At 28.5% G+C, this 16130-nt stretch overlaps 2 protein-coding genes across 2 annotated transcripts in view; both read left to right on the forward strand.

Moving 5' to 3' along the window:
* Positions 1-16130, forward strand: part of LOC125842141 (serine/threonine-protein kinase BLUS1-like) — a 287074-nt gene that overhangs the window by 33959 nt on the left and 236985 nt on the right. The gene's annotated exons all lie outside the window — the stretch shown is intronic.
* Positions 10051-10800, forward strand: LOC125842174 (dof zinc finger protein DOF3.7-like). The gene has a single exon (XM_049521409.1). It carries the CDS (start codon positions 10056-10058, stop codon positions 10761-10763), a length of 708 nt encoding a protein of 235 aa, XP_049377366.1. The 5' UTR covers positions 10051-10055; the 3' UTR covers positions 10764-10800.

Below are 16130 nucleotides of genomic sequence, written 5' to 3' on the forward strand. Positions count from 1 at the left end.
ATCTAACACGATCCATCGAAATAAAAAAATTTAGAATATGATTTAACATATATCAGATCTTGTAATTACACCATATAATGACCTCCAAAAGTAGAAGTTGTTGAAACCAATTCATGATCTTTCATTATAATTCAAATGTCTTTTGACAAATATTGAACACAAATTTGACTTTTTGTTGATTACCGCTAAACAAACAGCCACCGTCCCAAGCACCACCCAAGGACACACAAAAAGTTTGTGTAAAAAATAAAGATATAATATTTGGTATCAGTTGATAAGTAAACACTTTAATTTTGAGTATATATACACGTCTAAACATTTCAAATCATTTTTATTGTGTTAGTTGAACATCTCAAATTACAAAATAATGATCTAGATACTTTCAAAATTTATGTGTCACATTAGCATCAGACGTCAATGAGACACAAGTTAAAGTGTTTAATTGTCAACTTGAAATATGTACAGTAATTGCTTGTCAACTAAAATCAAATTTAAAACTAATTTTATATTATGACAATAAAATATGACTCTATACATGTGATAGTGATCGATAATAGAGAAAATAATTTTTAATTGACAACTTTTAACTAGTAAATAAACCAAGTGCCTTTGACTTAGTTTTGCTTTAGTGTATGTGTTGGTGTGTCAATTTGAATAGTTGTTGGCGTGATTTGTTGCGTAAAACCATAAAAGTAGTATAATTATATTATTAGTAGCATTACAACCCATACATTGACCATGGAATTATATATACTTAGCATTATCCATTGGAGAACACGACTCATTCATTAATTTTTCATGCGATATATAATATCGTCAGTGTAAATAATTTTTTATTTTAAAATATTCTAAATATGTAGTTACATTACACGAGAAAAACGATTTTTAAAGTTTAGGCACTTTCTAAATATGTAAAATGTAACAGTAGGTCTCAAATTGACGGAAGAAAAAAAAAGAAGAAGAAGAATGAAGAGTGTCAATCAAATTGAAACGGATAGCATATACGATCAACCCAAATATTCCATGTGTATTTGAAATTGACTTTTTTAGGTTTTTATATTTTGATTTTGTCCCTATTTATTTTAAGAAATTATATAAATTAGAAAATTATCTTTCTAAATTTGATTCAGGTATAATATTTGATAGTAATATAATTCTTAACCTTATCAATAAAACATCAAACTGACGTCTAACGAAGTTTGCGTTAACTTATAAAGTTATAGATTGTGATCCAATTTTTTGCAGTAACTTACAAAATATTAAGCTTTTATCTAATGATTTCTCATAAATTTTTAATTTGTTGAAAATAAATCTTTAAATATGATCTAAAAGGCCCATAAATTATACGATGAATAAAAGAGAGTTATTTACCAAACAATTATATCGAATAATTATGGAAAATGAAGGGAAAATTATGGGGTATAACAAACATCTATTATGTAATTAGTAAACATAGCTAGGAAAAATTACTCAAATACACGTCTTATGTTTCCCTTATTTCTAATATTCCCTTCTATTTTTAAAAACCTCTAAAATCCCTTATTTCTCTCCTAATTCTAAATTATTTTATAATGTATCTGAGCTAGTTTTTAATGTATCCGAGCTACATATTATGTATCCGATTTATTTTATTTTTTCAGGGATTAATGTAATCACAAACTAAATAAGGATAGAGTGTAATTTCATATTAAAACTATGTGATTTCTAAAATTTATACATAGTTTAATTCAATATAGCTATTTTAATATGGGTCTCGCGTAGAGCATTTGTATCAAACCGCAAATACATATCATCTCTCACACGCTTTTTCCTAATTTCACTCATCCATATCTAATTTAAAATTGAGGAACTTTCGCATATAGCCATTCAAAAATAGCTTAATTACACTCCATAATTATAGTTTGCTAATTACGATTCGTAGCTACATGTTATAGGGAGGAGAGTGGCGAGCGAGACTGGGAGAGGAAGGAGAGAGGTGAGCGAGAGAGGTCAGAGAGTGGGAGAGAGGTGAATTGTATATGTATATCGGTTAGATAATTGTATATTATACATATGTATTTATATATTCTGGCGAGAAAGATTGGAAGAGGGAGAAGAGAGGCGAGCGAGATTGGGAGAGGGAGGAGAGAGGTGAGCGAGAGAGGACAATAATTTGTATAATTCGCATCTCGTTTGTATAATTCGTAGGTACGTTTGTATAATTCGCGTGTTTTTTGTATAATTGAGTAATAAAAAGTCTGGAATTATACAAATATAATAAAACCCAAAATAACGAATTGATATAAACATAAACATATGAACTTTAAACAATTATACAAAATATAATATACAAATTACATTATATAAATTATATTATACAAAATTTGAAAACTACACGTTTATACAAACTTTTAAAAGTTATACACAAAAAGATTGAATGTATATGATGACAAAACTGAAAAACCAAAGGAAATCATCGTCATATACAAATATAAACCATCATATACAAATACAAATCAAACAAAGAATTGTTATTTGCGAATTATACAAATGTGGTGAATTATACATATACAAACGTGGCTAACTATACAAACTTAAAGTCAGCCCACGTAATTAATGGTTAACGTTAGTCGCGAGTGGTAATTATAGCAAACTATAACTATAATGAGTAATTAAGTAGTATAAGTTTGCTTAACCACGTAATTGAAATTTTAAAATTTGCTTTTCTCCGTCCAAATCATGTACAAATGTAAATTATCATTAAAGCAAGAGCTAAAATTGAAACCATGCAAACACAATTGTATAATTTTTTTTATCAGAAATAGAAAAAAAATCACAAGAATACAAATACAAATTCATTCAGACGTATACATATACTAATATTTGAGAAATATATGTACAAGCTAAATACAATTAATCGATTATCATAAATACAAAACACAAATCTCTGATTTATCTAATCACAAAATTGGTCAATCATACATGTATTAAATATTTTTTTTTTAAAAAACAAATCATTACATAGGCAGCAGCTTAAATTGGATACTTTCAACTATAAGTGTATAAAAAATATAAAAAATACAATTATAAATCACGGTACTACAAATAGACGTATACAAATACATAATTACGAGAAATATAAGTACTTAGGAAATATACTAGGGAAAAGGGTCAAATACTTCATCAAACTTTGAGAAAAGACTCATTTATGTCATCCGTTAAAAATTTGGCTCATCTATGTCATTTCCGTTTGAGATAAAGGCTCATCCATGCCATTATTTGTTAATTGAAATGACATAGATGGTCAAACTTTAAACGAATCGCATTGATGAACCTTTTCTCAAAGTTCAATGGCATATTTGAGCTTTTTTTCTTTTAAAAAATAATTTAATTAATGGCGTGGCCGAATCATAATTGACCACGTGTAAAAAATGGTTTTGCAAAATCGGAACTATTTTCCGTTAACAAATAATTGCATGGATGAGTTTTTTCTCAAATAAAAAAATGGCATAGATGAGCCAAACTTTTAGCGAATGACATAGATGAACATTTTTTCAAAATTCGATAGCACATTTGAGCCTTTTCTCAATATACTATCCTGATTTGTGAAAAATATTATTTTAAAATAGATTTTATTACGTCAATCAACAAAATTAAATGTCAGACGTATATATATAATTAACATATAAAATTTTGGAATATACAATCTATTAATTTCATAACACATTACTATAGCTATGATTTGTAATTAGAGAAACATTAACTAAGAAACCAGATGATGATTCTAGTCTTAACTGTTTTTGAAATTTCCTCAAAATTGAAAAACATTGAGGCCCAAGCCCATGAGTATTTTCAAGTGGGCTCTATCATCTCATTGGACTGAGAAAGAAGATATCATGCATGTGGTGTGGGGTGGGTGAGGGGTATATATATGAATGAAAATTAAGAATAATTGTTTGGAATGTTATGCCAATGTGGCAAATATTGGAAGAAATTAGACCCCATTCATAGATTTGCCCTAAGATATTGTGGTCCATTAAAAAATCTCTGACACACACTATAGGAAACATTGAGATTTTAATTGAAAATGATTGCCAATTATATGTTTCATTTTTTTAAAAAAAATATTGATTTAGACCATCTAATTTGAAATAAATCATATTGATATTGTATTTTTTAACTTTAACTTTATTGATTGATTTGATAACTCGTATATTTCTTATGTTTGTTTCATTCAGAATGAAATACTTCTAGTGTTCTAAAATAGTATTTTACTTTAGTCTGATGGAAAAGACGTTTTGTTATATTAAAGAATATATCTTGATTTAGACAAATCAATTTTTATGTCATAATAAACCTGGGGTTGATTGCTTCGAGTTTATGGCCTGTTTTTTTTATAGAAGAAAATGTGAATTATTAAGTTTATTTATATGGTTAACAGGGGTTTGCCTACCATAATAAAGCGTCCATTAGAATTCAAATTTATGACATAAGGTTCCAGTTGTAACTTCTTCGTATTTGTTATCTGAAATATGACTAACTTATATCCGCGTCAGTGTTTTAAAAGGTGGGGGCGTGAGACGATGCGTTTTACTTAGTATAGGATGAGGCGTGAGCCTCGAGATGTGGAGCGTAAGCCCTATAGATCTTTAAAATTTTAATTTATATTATAGTATAATAATATAATAACACAAAATTATAAAAATAAATCAATAGTTTGAAATAATTACGAATATGATTAAATAAACTAATAGAAAATAAAAGTTCTAACACGATTATACAAGTATAAATAATCTAATATCTTAACATTCTAATAATAAAATAATTTCTCAAAAATATTTTTTTGTCATACTAAACGATTTATCCCCCTAAAAGAAAATAATTAATAGCCTTACTAGTATTATAATAAAAACATCACTCCATCATGAATAAACATAAAATTACTTTCAAATAGCTAATAAAATATAATAATTTTGAGACATATGACAAAACCATGAAGAACAATGATAAGTGAAAGAGTAAAATTTCGCGACGTATTTATAAAAGAAATGTTACGTAATATATAATTACTTTCACAGTGTTAGCAAATAGGAAATATGTGATACTAATCCTTGTTATTTGAGTTATTCTCAATCTTCTTTATCTCTATAGATTACAAATTATTATGTATCATTCAATTATTCAAAAACTATGAGGGTCAACAATCTTAACTAAAGATTTTAACACATAATTTGTGTAAGATCTATTAGGCGAGCTTCGAGCATTGTGCGTTGGCGCATGCTTAGGGCGTACAGTCGGGCGCTTAGAGCGTAAGTCTTACAGAACTATGCCCCACACTTGAGTCTCGAGGCGTTTTGCTAAAGTCCTGCCCTAGGGCGACTCCCGAGGCGAGTCCCAACAGAGTTTTTTAAAACACTGATCCGCGTCATGTAGAGTTTTTAAAGGAGAATACACTACGTACCAACAATTGTTTCCTTTTTCAAAACTTTGAATCAAGAACTTTCAATTAACGAAGGAGGGATCTCACCAATTCTACCACATCGTACGCTATGATTCCAATTTCCATGGTTCCTTACTTTATTGTGTTGTTTCCTTAGAGACGAGAGTCGAGTCGAGGGTCTATCGAAAATCACTTTTCTACCTTCACAAGATAGAGGTAAGATCTATAAACAGTCAACCTATTTAAACTCCACAAGTGGAATTATACTAATTTTTTGTAGTTGGAGATGCAATTTTTGTGAGTTGGATAAAAGAAATGTAATTTCAATAACTTATTTGGTATCATACTTGGCCTTTCTAGAGTACTAATGGCCCTATTTGCAAAAGTAGCCATTGGGCACTTGGCCCAACATGCATCACTAAGGGCCCATAAGAACCAATTCCATGGAACTCAGTCCAAAGTTGATTCTTCAACAGTCTACTACTGTTCCACGTGGTATGAAGGTAGATAATCACGTGGCATCATCATCGACCACCGGCCCACAAGCGGAGGAAGATTCATAATTTAAATTCTATGATTCAATCTTTAAAGTTTTTAACGTTGAAATACTCTATATATATTTAAAGTTATGAATTCATATCTATTATTTGTATTTGTTACTACGTTTTTCGTACAAAAATTGTATATAAATTTCTATTATGTATTGAAAATACTAAGTTTAAATGAACTCGATATTGACCACACGGAGTCAAGGACAATATGGTTAGGATTTTTATCCTGAGAAACTATACTTATGTTGGGCCTAGTTATATGTATTCCTTTTGGGTTGTTAGTTTGGTTTTAATGTTTGGGCCCTACAATTCACCACTACTGGCACTGTCTCCTATTAGGCCCAGCCCAATATCCACAACGTACCGTCCATATAAGATTGGTCCCACATTGGTTGTCTCGATCATACATAACATGTGTTTGTACATAGAATTTGGACTTTTCAACCTATAGTTAATTATTATGCATGTTATACCCCCATCAAATAACTCAACTATAGTAAAATTTACATGATTTGATCTAAACACCGCATGCAAATAAGTATTTATTGTAGGACTTCTAGTTATTCGACACCTCTCTTGGTTTAAATGTTCATTGTCTTAACACGATATACGAGTCACACTTGTACGTGCATGTTTTTTGTTTGACTAACATTAGGTCCCTTTTTTATATTGTCACACTCGACTTATATATACGTCTTATATGTATTTGTTTTCCTAAGGTGACATGTTATATTATCATGCAGACATATCGTGATTTATCTAACCTTGGTATATAATTTTGGTTTGACTAAAAGATAGTGGCATTAATTGCTAGCAACAACATAATAAAGGCTAATATTTAATATAAATAATTTATAAATTAAGTTGATCTATTTATGCGATGTGAATTTAAATAAATCAAGGCTTAAATATGAATATCGAATATGCATGCTTCAATTTTAGTTAATGTACGAAGAAATTAAAGTAGTGCCAAAATGCTTTTTGACGCAGTCGATCTAATAATGGACTTAGTATAACTAGTACTAATTACTATATCTATGAGTATATCATCATTTTTTATCACATTATTCAACTTTTTAGTCAAGTATATATAGTACTATTGAATTATATAGTAGAAAGAGACGTATTTAAAATTTGAAATATATGAGTTCTCATAAATCTCAAATAAACATAGATAATTTATCAGCAAAGCTTAAGCATGTTTCATTTTTGTCATTGGATAAAAAATCGACTTTGTTGGTAGGTTTCCAATAAAATATTCCTTTATATTTAATGAATTTCTCAATATATATAATGTCAACGTAATAATTCAAGAAATTTCAGGAAACTTGCACAATGATGCACGTGATGACACAAAAACTTAAAAACAAAGGGAAATTCACGATATTCCACTGGTCTAAGAGTTATTTACTTATATACATGATATTTTCTCTGTTCGTAATTACTTGTCCAATTTTCCTTTTTTACTTGTCCATTTGAGAAATCAATAAAGGACAAATTTTTTTACCTATCAATTAGTTAATTTTGAAACGGTAGAACTTCTTGAAAATCTTAAATTTTCAATTCATTCACTTCATAATTAATAGGAGTAAAATGGCAAATTCACTATGTCAATCATTGTTTTCTTAATAGGTGTGTCAATTCAAAAGTGGACAAGTAATTAGGGACAGAGGGAGTAGTTTGCAATTACGAATCTTATTAGATTTTGGTGCGTCCAGATATGCGCAGATACATGTATCTCGGGATACATGGTGTCAAAATTAGGTGTAATTTGTTCAAGATACACTGTATCAAAGTGTATTTGTATGTATATGAGATACATAACAAATCTCGTTCGCTTCCCTCTCATTCACTCGCCACTCTCCTAAGTATATGGTATCCCAGATACATGCAAATCAAATCAGAAACATGTATGTAGTGTGATTCGTATATATCTTAGATACATGACTATCTCGCTCACCTCCCTACCTTTTTTAGTGTATTTGTTAACAAAAATACATGTATTTATGTGTATCTTCCTCAATATATATATATATACTGAAGGCGATTTCATTTTCCGAGCTCAAAATATTTATTTTATTGATAATTAACATGAGAGCTTGTCCTATGTCCCACTATGGAGGATATGAGGCAGACAAGATAATATTCCCTCACACTCTTTGCATGAAATATAAAAAGATTTGCACAATATATGTACAAGCAGGATAACACCTCACCTAGATCCTTCACATTGAATCCGTCCATATATTTTCCACACTGAAATAATTAATTTCAAAAGAGTGTAAGATTTTTTATTGTATAAAATTAGGTCAAATACGCTAAGAATAAACAAATAAAACAATGACAAGGGAGGAAAAAAATGTTAGGTGCAAGTCTTTTGTCGATATAGTTATTCGATATATTTATATTCAAGAAAGTAAATATTTCGTAAAATTAGTTGAAATATGCATAAATTAACTCGAACAATTATAGTATACCTAATATAATCTTACAAATGAATTTGGAGAGGGTAGGATATACATACATATACCTAATTATTACCTCTGTCTTTATAAAATTGAAAGATTAGTTCTGATTGATCGTCGACTTAAAAAAAGTGTAATCAAAATAGGATTGTAAGAAAAATAACGATAACAAATTAAAATAACAAAATGAACTAAGCAAATAAAGTAATATATAATAGTAAAAATATAGAAAAAGAAAAACATACTATGTGAATACTAACTAGTACTATTTTCTCTGTCCCAATTTATGTGACACATTTCAAATTTCAAGATTCAAATAAGTTTATCTTTGAACGTAAATTTTTCCTATATCTGTTAAATATTTTGAATTGTCAATTATTGTGACTTATAGTACTTTTTACTTAATTTACAAATATATAAATTTCATTTCAGAAAAATCAAAGGTTTCATGTGCAAATTCTTGGTCAAACTTAAACTGTTTGACTCTCGAAAAACAAAATATGTCACATAAATTGAAACATAAGGAATACTGAATAACAAGAAGATAAAAAGAAAAGACTAGCCCACGCCTCTCCCGCACAAAAGTTTGACTACCTACCTGCCCCTAATTTCCAACCTTTATATGTTCACTTGAACACCATATGATTATAAAAACAATAAATAAACAAATAAGAGTAAACTTATATATAAGTTATAACCACCCACAAAAGTTATAAATGAAAATTTATTCTCTCTGCATTCTGCAGGGACATATAATTCCTCCACTAACAACTGATAATAAACTACTATAGTCAATATAGAATAAGAGAAAAAATGTCATTTTCTAATAATTAAACATGGGAAAAGGACAAATATATTCTGAAATATCGTAAATGGTACGTAGATATCCTCCGTTATATTTTTGGGATATTGGTGCTCCTACCATCCAAAAATTAGAGCATATATACCCTTTATACTAACGAGCATACGCTTGTCATAATCTTATCCACTGATTTGACATTTATTGAATATCGGATTGACGGATAAGATTGTATCACGTGTTCCTATTTAGTCTTCCGTTAGAGTGAAGGACATATATTAAGCACTCTCTTTCTCTCTATAAACACATAAAGGCTAAAGCACATAGAAGTAGAACCATCTCAAACATTCCTTTTTCTCAAAAGCTACTAATTTTTCTTTTTTCACCAAAAAATTAAATAAATCCTCCTCCTCCTTCATCAATGGACACTTCACAATGGCCTCAGGTACAAGCTCCAAAAATTAGAAATATAGATCTATCTACTTTTAAAAATTTTGCCTTTTCACTTAATATTTTATGAAATCTTGGTTTCATTATATAAATATATATTGTTGTGTCTCTTGCTACAAATTGAATTTGTGTGCTTTTTAAAAGTTTGATGTAATTCTTTACTTTTCCCCCTTTATCTATGTGAGATTTTGTAAAGGTTGAAAAAAGAGAAAAAGATCAAGTTTGTTATTATCTTAAAAGTTGAAAAAAAAAGTAGTACATACTACAAAGAATAAAGATTCAATTTTTATTACTCCTCTATGATGATCTTATAATTTTACTCATTTTTTTAAAAAAATATTCCTTCTTTTTTTTAGGAGATGGTGAAATCTATGGATGAAATAATAGTACCAAAAAATACAAATTATACAAGGAAAATTAGGCCTCATCAACAACAACAACAAAAAAATGATCAAGCTTTGAAGAATTGTCCAAGGTGCAATTCAACAAACACAAAGTTTTGTTATTACAATAACTATAGTCTTTCTCAACCAAGATTTTTTTGCAAGAATTGTAGAAGATATTGGACTGATGGTGGATCTCTTAGGAACATTCCTATTGGTGGAGTTTCAAGAAAATCCAAGAAATCATCATCCAATAATATTATGAAAAATAATCTTATTTCTCCTAAAATACAAGATATTAATAATAATACTCCTAATAATAAAGGGGTTGATCAAGATCTCAACTTGGATTTTTCATCTGATTTCAAGATTATTTCTGAGTTGATCCAAGTACCAAATAATAATTCATTTATGCCAATCATGCCTAGTATGTCTGATCCAAATTCAATTTACTTATTCTCTAGTAATTTGGATCATGGTTTAATTGGAAGTAGTAGTACTAGTGATGGTGGCTATGAATGTAATAATATTATTCAAGATTATTTGCAAGAGTGTACTACTACTACAAGTACAACAACAGGTGGAGGGATTTTGTTTCCTTTTGAAGATTTAAAGCAAGTTTCAAACATAAGTGAGCAAAGTAGAGATGGAGAATCATCAAATGGATATTGGGATGTAATTTTAGGAGGAAATTGAGATACTGGTACAACAACATATCCAATATAATTTTTGAAGGTCCAATTTAATTTTTGAAGGTCCGGAGAAGATAGATCTCTATATATTGATTGTTCGGACTCTTCGATAATGTTATTAATTGTCATAGCAATCTCCGTATGATAACTTAGAAATATAGTCTTATAAATCTTCCCAACATGCTATATGTAATATGTATTACTACATATTTACATTGATGCAATTTAACTTTTTACTATATCATTGCATTAAATTTTACTATTATAAGTATTAAGGTGCATCAAAATATAAAAAAGTTTTAAGTTATTCGCATAGTGAATTATTGCACATAAATATTTTAATGATAATCAAGTCTTTCTTTGGTCAGAAAGGGGGGACCCACAAACATTCCCCTTAGGAATCGTGCTAAAGAATAGTTTCTCTTCCACTAACACATAAATATAGCTATACCCTCCAATAATTTATTCCAAATAAAAGAATATTAGTAATGAATAATAGTACTCCCTAATTAAGTTAATGATAACAATAATAATAGTACTAATACTCCAGCAGTCAGGGCAGACCTAGGTTGTGTCCCCCTCCAGGGGCGGACCCACGTTGTATCGAGGGGGTTCACCCGAACCTCCTCAGCAAAAAATTACACGGTATATATAAGGTAAATTTTCTGTATTTCTGTAGATATATATATTTTGAACCCCCTCAATAACAAAGAGAAACTGATGGCGCAGTGGCAAGTACCCCCAAAATTATGATGTACGTCACTGGTTCGAATCCCAATGAAAGTGTTTTATTTTTTTCTTATTCAGTTTCAGTTTTATTTTTTAATTTTTAGTTCTTTTTTTTAGTTTTTTTTTTTTTACTTTAAAAAATGTGCTAAAAGTTTGGTTTTAAACCCATAAGAATTCAAGGTTTCCATTTCCAAAGACTTATTTCACGTTTATACTTTTATTTTTCGAATCCCTTGAACGAAAATCCTGGGTCTGTCACTGTCCCCCTCGGTCGAAAAATTACGTTATATATAGGGGCAAATTCTAATTTTATGTGTACATATATTAAAATGAACCCTTTAAAACAAGTGAGAAGCTTCGGCTCCATGGATAAGGGGTTCGGCAGTGGCTTTTACGTTGTGGGTTTGAATCCCATGTGCAACAACTCCTCTTCTCTTAATTTTTACCCTTTTTAATGCATGGAATTAGGCTCAACTTTTGGGCTTGGATCATCTNTCTAATTTGTTTTTGTTTAAATTTTTTAGACACACTTTTTTTTATTCTTCTTATATTTATTTGTTATTTTATTTCAACATAATTTTATGTACAACTCTTTAAAAATGATGAATTATATATATAAAGATAAATTAGATGTAGTTGAATGAAGAAACTAAAAATCGTCAATATCCTTTTAATATTATATATTTAATAGAATTCATGGAATTTCTTTTCTATTTTTTCAATTCTATTTAGAGAGATGAAAACTAAACTTATTTGATTTATTCGTCATTTTTTTTCCAACAAGTGACGACTAACCTAGTAAATTAAACATGAACTAAAAAATTGACTATGCCATTTATTTATCTTCTGAATATGCATTATAATATTAGTAAATCTATACTTACACACTTTTAGAGAATCTTGATAATTTTCCTAGTAATGTGTTTGAATGGATACTAATTTAAAAAATTTTAAAATGCAAAATAAAATAAAACATTACAAAATAAAAGTATAAGAAGTACAAGAAAATTTTAGGAATGTTCAATGGAGTAGGGTAAAAGTAGAAAGAAATGCTTAATGCGGTACGATAAGGTAATATAAATTTAGCGGGTTAAGATAAATATTTTTCTTCTCCGTCTCAATTCCTTTTTCATTCTTTAATTTTCACGTATTTTAGGAATTAACTTATATAATACAACTGATCCACTAATTTTTTTTATCAACGTAGCTTTGTTCTCAATATCTTTGATTAGTTTGGTGTTAACTTTTATCAACCAATGAGATATTTTGTACAAAAAACATGTCGGGGTTACTACGCTCACCATGCACTTACATTACCACATGAGCTTCTTCTTTGAATTTCGAACCCCCTAAACTTAATTCCTGAATTCGCCACTGCTATGTCCGGCTATAATATCTTTTGATATATTTCAAAAAGATGGATACATTACTTCGATAAGAAATAAAATTATATATGCTTAGTTTGTTGTGTATATTTAGTTGATGTATCATTGTTTAAAATTCTTTCTTAAATTTTTGTGCTCAATAATGATTCACAGGGGTGGACCTAGGTAGAGCCCAGGGGTTCACCCGAACCCCCTCGTCAAAAAATTACATTGTATATATAACGTCAAATTCTGATTTTATGTGTATATATATTAAAATGAACCCCCTGAGAACAAAGGACATACTTGGCTTAATGTCATGGGTTCAAGTCCCAATGGCAACATTTCTTCTTTTTAATTTATTTTTGTTTAAATTTATTAGACACATTCTTTTTATTTTTATATTTTATTCTTTTTATATCTATTATTCATTTAGTTTCAACGTAACTCTTTTTTTTATATATGTTTGAATAACTTTTTTTAAAAAAATGATGAATTATATTTAACTTGAAATTGAGATAGAAATATAGTTTATTTAAAAAAAATGTAAATTAGATGTAATTGAATGAAGAAACTTAAATATCGTCAACGTCCTTTTAAAAATATTAATTTAATAGAATTCATGAATTTTCTTTTATATTTTTAATTCTATTTTAGTGGGATGAAAACTAAACTTATTTGATTTATTCGTTATTTATTTATTTTTTTACAAATTATGACTAACCTAGTAAATTGAACTATATGAACTAAAAAAGTTGACGATGATATTTATTTATATTAATAATATGCATTATAATATTAGTAACTCTATTCTCACTTTTAGAGAATCTTGACGATTTTCATAGTAATATTTGATTGAATGGATATTAATTTAAAATTTTTAAAAAGTGAAATATAAAGTAAAACATTACAAAATAAAAGTATAAAAAGCACAAGAAATTTTAAGAATGCTCGATGGAGCATGATAAAAGTAAAAAGAAATGTTTAATACGGTATGATAAAGTGAGTTAAATTTAGCATGATAAGGTAAATATTTTTCTTCCCCGTCTCGCTCCCTTTTTCATCATTTAATTTTCATGTGTTTTAGGAATTAACTTATGTAATACAGTCGATCCACTAAAATTCTTATCAATGCAACTTTGTTCTCGATATCTTTGATTAGCTTAGTCTTTACTTTTATGAACCAATGAAATATCTATGGTTCTTGTACAAAGAGCTTGCCGAGGGGCTACTACGCTCACTGCGCACTTGCATTACCACCTGAACTTCTTCTTTATACTTCGAACCCCCTGAGCAAAAATTCTGGGTCCGCCACTGATGATTCATACGTGATTTTGACTAATTGTGGTACCTTCTATTGTTACAATTTAACTTATAATTAATAGGTGTTCTTATATATGAGATTGTGTTCCCTTCTAGAATTAATATATTTCTAATACCACAATCAAACCATCCTTTAAATTAATCAGATTTATGTACTTTTCTTTACTATTCTAGGCAAACAAAAATCTCATAAGAATAACATAGCATAATAAAAAAAAAATTCCTCCCAAATTCTTAACAAGGATAACATAATATGTAGCCTAAAACATGATCAACAAATGGATAAGAAAAACTCTCACAAATAGTAGGATACACCTGGTATTTTTAAAAAAATATTCTTGTCAACGTATTATTATAATATACTCAATATTCTTATTTCATATTCTATCACAACATCGAAGCGCATTTAAAAAGCGAGACTATATCATATTTATTAGGCTTAAAATTTCATTAATTGTTCCAATCATATTCTTTAATAGATCTATTATTATATGGATCATATGAATATATACCACTATCTAGAAGTTCCCATGTACACATATGATCACAATGTTCTGTATGACTTTCAGAACTATAAACCTCAAAACTAGCCTCAGTATATTTTTCAGAATTAGGATATTTCTTGTACCACATTTTGCACCAAAATAAAGTTGTCCCCCAAAAATTTGTTTTGAATGAAAACTTATATGTATTACCGATCGAAATCTCATGATCTCCTAAATCATTATCCCTCGATTTGCAACGAACATTTGCTGAGACATGCAACTCGTTCTTCAGTATTATGACTACGCCTTTAGCCCAGAAGAAATCACTTTTGACACTTATTACCATTATTAAAAACTAGTACTATCAACTATGAAAAACATAATCGATTTCAATTTCTTTGAAATTACGATCCATCTATTATTATCTAAAAAATATGAACTGTTTGTCCCAAGAACAAAATAGTGATCAAGAGGGGGCAATTCACACTTTGATATTGAATTTTTAATATTCTCGAGTTGAGGTAAAAATCATTCCTTCGTAATTGTAAATAATTTATTTTTCAATCTTTCAACCTTACTTATTCATATTAATGTCTATATCTAACCAATAAATAAATGACATGCATTTGGTTGTTTGCAACTATGCATATACATTTTAAAAATTTAGTTATGGTTAAATTATACTTTATTTCTCCCAAATTATATGCGATAGTTTCCTTTGCAATTTGATTGAAAAAAGAATATCATACTTCTTTATTCAATCAATTTTAAACTTTCCATTTTAATTTTAATGAGACTATTTATTAGCACACAATTATTTATAAGTATTCCACCATTTCTATTTACATGTCGTCCTTATAAAAAATAGATGTTGCTTAATATTTGTCATTTCACAAAATCAATGCATAAAAGATAATATTCTTCTTATTTTACTCTTGAGATGAATTATTTTATTCATGTTCATTGGTCAAATTAATTAATCAAAATAAATTAATTTCATGTTCATTTATTGAAAATTTGACTTCAAGAGAACACTAAAAATAAGGATAAAATAGTAAACTAGCATAATTTGTTAAGGGGCGTGAAACCTAAAGTGATGACAACTAAATAGAAACGAAGGGAGTAATTAGATCACAAGTTTACACAAACTCCCTTCATTCTAAGATTTTGTATCTAGTCAAACACCATCATTTAATTATGACGATAAATACTCCATCTATCTGTTTCTATTTATATGTCGTTCTTACTAAAAATAGATGATTCTTGATATTTGTCATTTCACAAAAACAATATAGAAATGACATTATTCTTCCTATTTTATCCCTGAGAGTTATTAGCTTTGAAAGTATGAATTTGACCTACATAAGAAACTAAATGATTAATTCATGTTCATTGGTCAATTTAATTAATCAAAATGAATTAATTTATGTTCATTTATTGAAAACTTGACTTTAAGAGATCACTAAATAA

The sequence above is a fragment of the Solanum stenotomum genome, chromosome 10, assembly GCF_019186545.1.
Source record: "Solanum stenotomum isolate F172 chromosome 10, ASM1918654v1, whole genome shotgun sequence".
NCBI lineage: Eukaryota > Viridiplantae > Streptophyta > Magnoliopsida > Solanales > Solanaceae > Solanum > Solanum stenotomum.